This window comes from Cydia pomonella, unplaced genomic scaffold (genome assembly GCF_033807575.1).
Source record: "Cydia pomonella isolate Wapato2018A unplaced genomic scaffold, ilCydPomo1 PGA_scaffold_206, whole genome shotgun sequence".
In the NCBI taxonomy this organism is placed as follows: Eukaryota; Metazoa; Arthropoda; class Insecta; order Lepidoptera; family Tortricidae; genus Cydia; species Cydia pomonella.
In genome coordinates this window covers 550,394-562,507 of record NW_026907846.1, presented here as the reverse complement: position 1 = coordinate 562,507, position 12,114 = coordinate 550,394, and the positions used below count along the sequence as shown (strand labels likewise).

The window sequence follows — 12,114 nt, the reverse complement described above, 5'->3', positions numbered from 1 at the left end:
GTAATATAACTTTAATTTACCTATGGAAATAAATGTAGGCTAGGTATTCTAAGATTAATATATAGCTCATTCTATAATATTTTTCTGCTAAATTGCATCTCATAACTAGGATTGCATGAAAAGTTAGGCGATTTGGGACTATCTATGATATATTATGTGTAATCATTATATGTGATTGATATTTGGTTACCTATTTATATAAATATCTGTTTACTAGATATCTGATGAACTCTTCTTAAAAACATTTTGATTATTTATTAGCAGAATTAGAAACTGTAACCTGTAGACTTAAAAACATATATTTACTAATAGTTTCAATGAATGTATCAAGTAGGTATGTATATTTTCAACTTCTGCATGGATCCTAAATATTAAACCAGCTACATCTTTAATCGTCGCGAGTAAACTTCAAATGTCTAGTAAACAACGTCAATCATAACATGTGTATTTATAAATACAAAATACGAGAGGTACAAAAAAATTACATCAAAACTCGCAGGCACATAAAACAAAATTGACAGCATACAGTACGTGAAAGGGCTTAATTACTATTTATATTTTTTTACTAATTAATTTGACCAAAGAAGAATAAAAATTAATTAGAGATTCAAAACAATGTAAACAATAGAGTGTCAATCATTAGGCCAATGAGCAATGAGGTACAATAATCAATATAAACATATTGGATCTATGGCATTATATCATTGGCTGAACGACTGAGCCGCGTTATAATTTTTTTTTAAGATTCATACAATAAGGACCAAGCAAAAAAGCCGTAACACACGGGTGTATAGGACCGCGACTTTGGTCCGGTCAAAATATCTCTTTCTCCTACTCACTTACAGCTGCGTGCTTAACGGACGTACGGAGGACTACCTTACGCACGATCGAACAAGTCTTGGACCGGACCAAGGTCGCGGTCCGGTGCAGCTGTCTGTAGGCACTTTAACTCTGAACAGACTGTAGTCACAGAGTGCGAAGTACCATAATAGTGAAATAATTATGAAATTATGACGTCAACACTTCCACATCTGTCACGTCAATGTTGGTGCAAAGTCATAGCTGTAACAGACAGGCATGCCGCGAACTTGGTCTTTTCTGAGGCCTGTTCGATCGAATGTAAGGTGGTCTTCCGTACGTCCGTTAAGGACGCAGCTATAAGTGAGTGCAACATACATATTTTGACCGGACCAAGGTCGCTGTCCTGTACGCCTGTCTGTTAAGGCGTTTAGCTTGGTCCTAGCTTGTATGCATATAGCGTTAGGGTGTACTGACGCTGAGTCCATAAACATTGGAACCCTGACTAAGTTTTTATTCCACTTTGGTTTTATCTAAGCCTTACATAATTATAATTAAGCTATGTTACAGTTGTAGACATGACAGAATCATCTCGGTATGATGTAGTGTAGAATGACAGCTGTCAGGATGATGATGGTGGGTGAAGGTAGCCTCTGGAGGGGCTGGGCATTGGTTTGATCTTGACATTCACCTGTGGAGGCGAAATTATTTATATTAAATTATATATAACATTTTTTTAAAGGATTTAAAGAAAACATTATTTTCTATCATACATTTTGAAAATTTAACCTGTATTTAATGGTACTGATGTAGTAATACATTATCGAACTATTATTGAACTACCGACTATCGGTAGGTTCGTGGAAAAAAATGATTTTTATAGCTGCAGTTACCAACTGTCGTTCATCCTTATTAACTAGCTGATAAAGTTTAGTTTACAGTAGGCGCCTATCGGCGCGCGCGGCGGGATTTAGGTTAGTTAGTTATCTTTTAATGGCCGAAGGCCAAACCGCACAGAAATAAAAGCCCCGCGGGAGCGGAGCTCCGTCGACATCGCTAACGTAAAGGTAAATCGACGATACGTAGATAAATAAAGGTCTAAATAATTGTAGTCATTTTGTGTTCTAGACCGTTTGCGATGTAGACTAAAAGGGACATAGGGAAAATATTACACTAGTTATTTTGTGTTCTAGACAGTCCGAGACCAACCCGCCTCGTCGCAATTCTTGTAAAAGTGAGTACACTTATGCTGCTTTAGAATATCAACTTCGTCTTCTAGATGCTGATATTGTACTCAAGGAAAAGCCACAGCCCGGTAGCATTAGTGGCTATCAAACAACCTAAATCCCTCTAGTACAGTTGTAATTGTTAATGAAATTGTATATAAGATAAGCCCACCAGTATTCCTCGCGCTGAGCAGCAGCTGGCCGGCGGCGGCGGGCGCGCGCTCGCAGTTGGCGGCGCTGCGGGCGAGCGCGAGCGCGGAGCGCTGCTCGCGCGACACGAAGCAGTAGCGGCGCGCGGCGCGGCTGTCGCGCGTCAGCGGCGTCGTCACCACGAACGACGCGCCGTTCTCGTACCAGCCGCCGTGGCATGTGTACGCTGGTCAACAGAACATATTCCTTTCTTATCCTAATTTATATGCTTGACTATGATTGGTGGGAAGTTAATGTTAGACCGTGGTACCGTTGATCTACCCAACTGTAATTCTAAGGCTCCCAACTAATCCAACTATGGTAACAATTAACTGAAATATAGGTGTGGCTTTCTTTTGAAAGTCAGAATCTGACAGTTTTTATTAGATGGGTGGGAACCACTGCCAATATTAGTAAGTACCGGCGGTTAACCCGATCGATCGGCATGTCGTCTTATGTTTCAGAGCCAGCTCAAATTTCGCATGCGACCCATAGTTTGGGAAATGCTGTCGTGAGAAATGACGAAACCCTTTTGAAAAGCGAAATACTTGACGGAGGCCCAAATTAAACATTTTCGTTCGTCACTGTGGACCAGGCATATAGAACTGGTTTTTTTTCTTATTACGAGTATTCTCGCAGAGCCCCCACGGAGGAACCGCGGAGTACATTTTGAGAATGGCTATTAGAGACCATAATTGTAGTCTGAATTATAGTTGGGTAGTTTTACGTTACCCAAGGTACGATAAGCTTTGCTTACCATTTCTGTCACCTGTCATGTCATTCGTCACTTTCGCACTTTTTTTTTTTAATACTACGTCGGTGGCAAACAAGCATACGGCCTGCCGGATGGTAAGCAGTCTCCGTAGCCTATGTACACCTGCAACTCCAGAGGCGTTACATGCGCGTTGCCGACCCTAACCCCACCCCCCTCGTTGAGCTCTGGCAACCTTACTCACCGGCAGGAACACAACACTATGAGTAGGGTCAAGTGTTATTTGGCTGCGGTTTTCTGTAAGGTGGAGGTACTTCCCCAGTTGGGCTCTGCTCTAGATCTGGAATGACATCTGCTGTGCTGTGCCCTACCACACAAGGCGAGATGACATTCACATTGCCCATACCTCTCTTTTGGACGTAGTTTAAGGACATACCCGGGTCCGAAAACTTACATACTTGTTAGAACAAGACAGACATGGTGATAAATGACAAAGACCCGACCATCTTAGCCTTACTGGCGTATTAGAATTTTAACTATTAGATCTGTTTCCGATATGATATAGATCTGTCGGTGACAAAAGTGACATTTTTGGTTGAAGAAATGTGGATGTTTAAAATGTCTTCATTGATATTTAATTAAGAAGAAAATTGTACGCGTAGGCACTAACCAGTAGTTTTCATTGTGAATGGATTCGAACATTGTAAAAAAATACTTTTGAATAGGTAAGTAAGTACCTATATTTTCATATTCTTATCAAACATTGTTTCCGTGTAGAAAAGCAAAAAGGTATAGCAAAGTAAAGGAGGTTTAAGAACAAACCATTTTATTTTAGAGTCAACGAATTACTTTGTGCAATAAAAATTACAAGGGCTTAGTGGTGTAGAGCTAGAGTCTGTGCGGAAAAATAGGAGTCGGAATATAAGGGAACCAATATATTATATGACTTGTCTCTTTCCGAACAGACTACCATTTTGATGCAAATGAACTTAAACCTATGTAATAAAATAACATGTACAAACTCACCTGTCATAACCTCCTTATTCTCACAGCTCGAATAAAACTCCATATTCTTCGCAGAGTTACAGCCCACCTCCAACCGATCGAACCCGCTGACCACACACCCAGCGTCCACTTCCCGCCGACTCCGTAGCATCGGCGCGCTCGACATATTGCTTATACTAAAATTGAACAGCCTACTACCATTTCTAATATTGGGTTCACTAATAGACCTAACGCTTCGTTCGTGACGGTTCTGTATCTCGTATTTCCCGGAATACGGACATTCTTTTGATTCGGGGTTGCTTGCTGAAAATAAAATAAAAAGTTTAATTCGAATAAAGTGTTAAAAGATTAACTATACGATTATGAGTTCTAAAAGACTTACTGTCACGACTAACGCTGACATAAAGTATAAAGGACGACTCACGCTGTAACGGTCCGGGTTCGTCCGAGGTGTCTGACACTTTAGTTTTCTAAAGGATGCGTCACGTGATAACCGATCGCCCGTTGTATAAAACGAAGTGGTCAGCCTGGACCCGGACCGTTACAGCGTGAGTCATCCTTAAGCCGCCTCTTTCAACTTAGCACTCATATTCGGGAGGAAAATGCATTCCGCATATCACCCGGCTGCGGGGGGTGACCCGAGTGGTTATGTGGGACTCCCGTCTAGGCTAATAAGGCCCACGGTATACCCACTAAAAACCCCCCATATGCCACCTCGCCGCCTTATTGGTGGGGTTACAGGAACGCTTGCGTACTCATCCGCGACCCCACCGGCAGCAGCCGCCCGCGAGCGGCTCCTTCGCGAATGCCCGAGGGCCCTTCACGAGAGGCGCGCCAGATGATTCGACGCGCCTTCCTCCTCGGCCTCCGTCCTGCAGTGTAGCGGACTCCCCCCCGAGCCCGCCACAAGGAGGCCACGGGCGCCAGAAAACTTCCCAGCGCCCGGCGGCAGATGAGGTCCATGGTTCTGCCGCAAACCACAACTCGGCTGCAGAGGACAGGGAGAACGGCACACCGTAACACCGACACTCCTCTTCCTCTGCAGCCCCACCAACGCCGCTACAGCGGAACGGCCCTGCCAAGGTCGCAGGAGATAGGGAGGGTGGCGCATCGTGATACCATCACGCCTCTTCCCCTGCTATTCCACCTCGGCCGTCGAGAATAGGGAGAACGGCTCACCGCAATACCGATACTCCTCTTCCTCCTCCTCGAGCATAATTTTAGGGCAAATGAAATATGCTCCAAACATGGATAGCTACCATAAGGGACAATAACGGGACATACTAAAGGGACATGAACGATGCAAACATCATGGACAACCCAGGACAGAGCGTCCTGGCGAAGAAGGACTAGGAGAGCCGACCGCAAATGATGGGATAAGGCTAGGCGGAGAGACGGAGAGAAATGTGCTCGGGGCACGTATGAGATGGTCGAATGCTATGAAGAGGTCAGCTAACAGCAGTCCGCATGGCTTATTTGTCTGCATTTTATACCGTAATTACATTATACGTTTTGAAGAGGTCAGCTAGCAGCAGTCCGCATGGCTTATTTGTCTGCATTTTATACCGTAATTATATTATATGTGGTCGACATCCTCGGCAAGAGGGAACGAGGAAGATCTTACCGACTAGCGTGACGTAGGGCTCGGAGACGGCGTTGAAATGATGGTTCGAGCAGGCGTCATCTGCGCGCGCGGTGGGCGCGCCGCGCTGCAACTCCGCTATGTATGTGTCCCGCCGATATAGGACTACGCACACGTAGCGGGAGACGCTGGAATATGGAATAGTTCATCGTCAGCTCATATGGCTACATCCTACTTTGATAAGGCAGTCTTCGGTTAACGTCATTAATGCTGCACAGCATTCAGCGTTACGTTGTATGAGAAGATATCAACGTTTCTATTGTACGTGACGTATGGACACAGCATACGACATCCACCAAAGACCAAGGCTTGTCTGAGAATGTATGACACAGAATGCCATTAATTTTAACATTAGGTTTAACAAAAGACGATCATTCGGTCATAAATAAGTATGTAAATATTTACCGTAAGTATTATAACACGATGTTTTGTTTCGAAATTTTAGGGCCTTACCTTTCGTTCTTCCTTTCTTTTTGACTTTTGATCTAAGGTATACCTAGGTATCCACTAGTAATGCACTATAGTTATGTAAGTAAAACTTATAAAATGTTGTATATCAGATATTCTAAACAAAAGTCATGGAGTGATGCCAGAGTACTGAAAGCTAAAAGTACGACATGGATCTAAAAAGGTACGATTTTATCAAAAAAGTAGGTACAATTTAATTTTTTGTTACAAAAAACAATATTGACAGTAAGTCTTTTAAAAACGGGTGATACTATTTTAACTGATAATCCACTAAAACTACGTTAGTAAGCAAAATAAAAATACCAAATCAAAAAGTCACAAATATTTACGCAAAAAATCTTACTGTTTTGGTCTGCCACTTTCTACACTATTTTAACATATTTTTGAACCGCTCACAGCGGGCGGGGTACGCTTTTAGTACGCATGCTGTTCAAAAAGTATGTAAAATCGTACAAAAAAGGTACGCTCTGGCAATACTATTATTAGTTTTAATTACTAAGTGAGTAACTAAGAATTGTTGCTTTGGTCATAATAAACCTTGTCACCAATAACTAGAAGTCTTTAAAAGTACTTATTTAAAATTCCGTGAAAGCACTGCTGCTATATATGGACCTTGAACTTAAAAGTAGCAAATAAAATATAAATTGTTTTATCATTATCACGAATGTCACGGGCTTTCTTCCGCTAGAATTACAAATGAGTATCTGCCCTTGACGGCACGGTTCTTGTCCTTGACATTTACTGAACATCGGGCACGTGTACTTAGGTAAATAATAGGAATTTAATTGCTATACAAAGATAACGTGGAATCTGAAGAAAATTGGTCACAATTAATAAAATTGTCATTAAATTTTGATAAGGAAATATAAACAGCAATTATAGCCACGGCCGCAAAGTCGTGAATGACGTGATTCAAGGATCTTTCCACCGCAGCCATTGGGTAGCTCTTAAAATGAAATATGGATAGAAAGGTGTATCGGGTACTAAGGTAGTAAGCTACGGCCGGGTAGTAAAAAGAGCACCGCTGGGCAAAAAGTAACGAAGAACTTTTACGACTGGTTCAACTGAATAAAAAAAATGACCATTGCTGGACAAATACCAGAGAATCAGAACCAGATAATGTTATAATGTACTGTATGTGTTATCTGTCGTGGCATCACCGAATGGGTTCTACGGAAGACCAGTGCTGGCTTCGTTACGCTGAGTTGGATCCATTTCATAATGCGCACTTAATGCTCTGTTCTTCTGTTTTTGTTGCTAGTACATGTTCGTACATGTTTATGACTGTCACGAATAAATGTCTTTTATCTTTATCTTTAGAATCTCTTTCACCGACTGTGTGCTGCCCTGGTCTAAAATGCCCTGAGATATTGACAAGAAGTCCATTGCTGGACAAATACCAGGAGTAGGGGCCATTTCATAATGCTCTGTTCTTCTGTTTTTGTTGCTAGTACATGTTCGTACATGTTTATGACTGTCATGAATAAATGTCTTTTATCTTTAGAATCCCTTCAACCGACTGTGAGCTGCCCTGATCTAAAATGCCCTGAGATATTGGCAAGAGATGTCGTTATACATGACTTATTTCCTAACGATTAGCTCCGGCCCCTATCTCAGGCAACCGGGACAAACGCTGTCATGGGAAAGAGAGAGAGACAGGTGTAACTTACCAGTGATGCTGCCAATGCGCCACCAATGCCACAGAATTTCCGCTAGGCGAACTAGCTTTCACGCTGACGCAATACACTTTAATGTCAGCACCAGACTTGTCAGTGATGCGGAGTGTGGCGTTCCGCTGGTAGAAGGTGTAGTTGGAGCTGTAGTCGAGGGTATGCCAGGTGTGGGAGAATGTCATCCAGCTCGGGAATTGGCAGTTGGAGCGGATTGATACTGGAAGTAAAGGTGATTATTAGTTGTTGGTTCTATTCCCAGCATTTTAGCGTCATTATTTCCACCAGAATTACTTATTATCATAATGGGAGGACAATCTGCAACAATTTTGATCAAATACTGCTGCCTCTTGCTGACATTAGAAGCTTGTTCTAAACATCACCTCTCGTATCAATATTTGATGTCGAGAATATTCGGTACGTAAAAAAAGTAGGTCCGTGTCCATAATGCCCTTATGCATATGTCTTTAAATGCATTGATATACCTAGGTTTTGCTTAATCTAATATATCAATAAAATAGTCCTAGAGGCCGTCTCTTCTAAGAAATCAAGTACTGTAAACCACACTTCGGTGCAGATTTACCGTAGACGCGTTACTAAGCGGGTTAATAATTTAGCCATTATTATAAAAGTCCATGACGTACCTCGCTTCAAGGCCATAGTCCTACTTCCCTCCGTGGCGCTGAACAGTCCATTGCAGGTCGCATCCCCCGATTGGGCTACTCGGTACTCCACGTCAGCGGAGCCTGGGCCCTCTTTTACGCCTGTTGATGCTGGAACATGATGGAGAGGTTGTGAAACTTGGAGGATTCTCAACGATTATAAGCTGAAACTAAGATACAGTCGCTATCGATGCTCAAAAATCTGAACAGGCACTTTAAAGTCTTTATAATAGAGTTCATACACCTCGCAGCGGCCATTCGACGTTTTCCCGGCGTTCCATAATAATGCAGGGCGGGTATTTTTACGCGGCGACACCAGGGCGCGTATTTTTGTAGGCTTTGTTCACTTATTTGTGAACACCTTAACCACTCCGATAGATCTCATGGTGACTGCACATGGGGTAAGTAAACGTTGTTACGGTCGATAAGCTATAAATACAATGAGAAATTGCAATTCGGATGACAGCTATTATTTATTACATTAAAAAGAGCAATTTTTTGGAATCCCCCGATTACCAACCGCCCCTCACTCCTTGTCTCACTTTTTCCTATCTTTCTAACACATACTGTCACATCATCATGACGCTTGATCATTTTCCAAGTGGGGAAACCAGCTAATCTAAAAACAGTCTTACCGATACTGTACTAATCTTCTCTTAGCGGTCCTCTTTTTCGTTTTTCTAGCTATTAATCCTAGAAGGAGCTACCTAGATAGTCTTACCAAATTACCAATAGACGACAGCATTAATCTTCTCATTTACGAGACGAGATACAAGGTATTTTAGTATCTCGCGGGCTTACCTTAGATTAGTCAAACCTTTAGTCTCGTAGACGAAGCAGACGTGTCCAATTCTTTGTTGTTATGCACGATCCTTGTTCGGCTCTGTAGCTTGTTTAAACAGCAACGCTAACCTTAAAAAAACCTGTGTCTTACCGATACCACTAGTGTTCTGATGTCAGCAGGAGAGTTCGGGTCAATGATTGCACACACAACTTGAATAAAAAAGGTAGTGAATGAACGAATGAGTGAATGTGTTTTGAGTGCACGATATTTAAGCTTGAAGAAACTTTTTCGTAGAAGTTGGCTATTAAATATTCAAAAAAGAACATTAATTTCACTGCGTAATTACATATTGCTGTGTGTGTGATCTTAATTCTGGTGCCGAAGAGAGAGTCGAGCTAACCTAGAAATAGTCTTACCGATACCATTAGTCTTCTCGTAGACGAAGCAGCGGTAGCGGTCCTCGTTGCTGGTGGCGTGGTTGTGGTGCAGCTTTCCGACGAGAAACCGGAGGCTGCCTTCTTTCCATGTTGCTAGGCATTCTAGTTCTTCCACTGGAAATAAAAATATGAATTTAACAGTAGCTGTTCTACACTTTTATGTAGGTATCTGAAAAAGGAGCGTATAGATTTTTAAAAGGTCGGCAACACGCGTGTTACACCCCTGGAGTTACACGCGTCCAAAGGCGCCTAAGGGGGTTATACCTACAGTTTGCCACAGACGTGGTTTAATAAAAATGTAAGGTAAGTACTTAACTCAAAATTAATGCACGCATTTCGGTGTTGCATTGGTAACCTAACTTAGATCTGTAGGGCATGCGTACTGATGTTGTCGGAAAGTTTCCAAACACTTAAGATTTCTACGATGTGTGATCGGTGATCACGTGATTCTTTCTACAGAAAAAGAAGTGTTATACGCTTCGGCCCAGGCCTTGACCGTTTTCGCGTGAGTTATCCTTTATACAAAAATAATGTGCCTGTAAATTTTGTGCAGTAAAGAAACCACCTAAATCTACAAGACGTCCTTTCTAGTAAAGCTTTTCACCCCCTTTCAGTTCCTCTACTCCTAGTCCCCCTAGTTGAAGTAGGGGAGGCACTCCCGATTTACAATAAACGTTCAAAAATATATCTAACGTCCAAGACAAAGTTTTCGCAGTGAAATAAACAGCGCCATCACGGAACGTCCTATGAATAAATTAGTATCATGCTAAAAATAGAACTGTCATGCTTATTGTGTTCAGGATAGCCAGGAATAGACAGACAACGGACAATCCAGCGTGTACGTTTGTGTTCGGTCTGGGCGGTCTTAAGGCTAAGATAATTAAATATGTAAGCAGGTATTAACTCGAAATGTATTTATTAGATATGTGACGTGTTTATCGTCATTAGATATACATAAGATAGATTATTAGAGTTACATATTAGATTATTATTACAGTTTCGGGTAGTATCAATAGTTAAATCTGTCAATTAATTATACGATAGTAAGCATTATATAATATAATTTAATTTGATACATTAAATTCTTTGTTTTGTTGAATGTCAATGAAATGATAATAATTTAACATATTGTAGAATTTTCAGGCTATAAAAAGCGTGGCAGAGGAGCCATATTTTATTTCCCGCGTAAATAAGTTGGACGATTCTATCGTGGTAATGACTTTGGGCAATTTGTTAAAAACTTTGGGGCCCAGTCCCTGCATGATCTTGGAGGACTTAGTCATCTTAGCTAGCCCCCCTGTACTGTTAAATACTTACTAGCAATCAGTAAAGGTAACTTTCAGATTGTGACGGCAGTAGCGTTACTGTTTCAACGATATTGCTGCTTGGCGAGGGCGATGTAATTAGGTATATTAAATTTGACGCACTGCAGCAATGCAGTTATTGCTACTAAATAATGCTGCCAAAGCTACACCATAAATTTTCCTTGAATGCGACCTCTTAAAGCAGCTATTTCAAACTGCCACTAAATCTAAGTATAATCAAAACGACACCTCAGCTCTGGAACGTTGCCCGACTTATTTGCAAACTAGACAAACTGACAACGCAAGACAATTTCCTTTGTGTATTGCACTGTTTCAAATCTTAGGTATGGTCTGCATCTGCATCGATAGAAATGATGGCGTACTATACTATAATAGCTTTGTTTGTAATAAGGTCCAGCGGCACGAGGCCTGAGGGCCTACCGCGAACCACGTTCGACGTACTGTCTCTCTGTCGCACTTACGTACAAATGTACAAGTGCGACAGAGAGACAGCACGTCGAACGTGGTTCGCGGTAGGCCCTCTGTTTCGTAATTTAGCCAAACAGCTGGTCGATGTCACTTGTGACAAAAGAGCTTTCAGGTTCATCGCTCAATGCATAAGTAGTATGCGATTCAGCTAGAAAATGCTGCCAGCATTCTCAGCACCATGCCACAGGAAGAATTTGAATTTAAGTTATTTACATAGTTTAGTTATTAAGTTTAGGGTCTGTTTCACAATGTCCAAGTAAAATCCTCAATAAGCTATTTGCCATTTATCTGACAAATGAAGTCATCATTGGTATTTCACAATCTTCAAATAAGCTTAACTAATAGAAAGTGCTAAGTTTTGATGACGACTTTTTTCTGATGAAAAAAAATTTTTTTGCGTTTTCTGCACACAACTTGTTATTTATTTATACACCTAGTGAAAAAAATCATTACAACGAATAAGTAAAGTTTTTTTTTATTTACAGATAAAAAAATCGAGTTTACTTTAAAACTTTAATGTCTGTCAGTAGGTATGTCTAAAGTTCTAAACCAAGTTTTGTACTGGCAGCGTCACAGCTAAAAAGGCGTTTTCACTAAGTTATTACTGAAACAAATTTCCACAAAAATTGTCATCATCTCTAAAACAAGATCGATTTCAGGAAACTTTGTATGACATTTTAGTCGCTAAATGCATTCAAGAATACACATTTAAAATCTGTCGGGTTTAA

At 41.2% G+C, this 12,114-nt stretch overlaps 1 protein-coding gene across 2 annotated transcripts in view; it reads right to left on the bottom strand.

Moving 5' to 3' along the window:
• Positions 1-658: 658 nt before the first annotated feature.
• Positions 659-12,114, bottom strand: part of LOC133533827 (uncharacterized) — a 170,252-nt gene continuing 158,796 nt past the window's right edge. Inside the window, exons 7-13 of one of the 2 annotated variants that reach the window (XM_061872885.1) lie at positions 9,573-9,707; positions 8,355-8,483; positions 7,711-7,930; positions 5,555-5,700; positions 3,952-4,233; positions 2,197-2,400; positions 659-1,489 (exon numbers count right to left, since the gene is read on the bottom strand). In XM_061872885.1, the coding sequence (XP_061728869.1) occupies positions 1,386-1,489; positions 2,197-2,400; positions 3,952-4,233; positions 5,555-5,700; positions 7,711-7,930; positions 8,355-8,483; positions 9,573-9,707 (1,220 nt within the window). In that variant the 3' untranslated portion in view covers positions 659-1,385. The remainder of the gene's footprint in view (positions 1,490-2,196; positions 2,401-3,951; positions 4,234-5,554; positions 5,701-7,710; positions 7,931-8,354; positions 8,484-9,572; positions 9,708-12,114) is intronic. The other variant, XM_061872884.1, reaches the window with a different exon arrangement.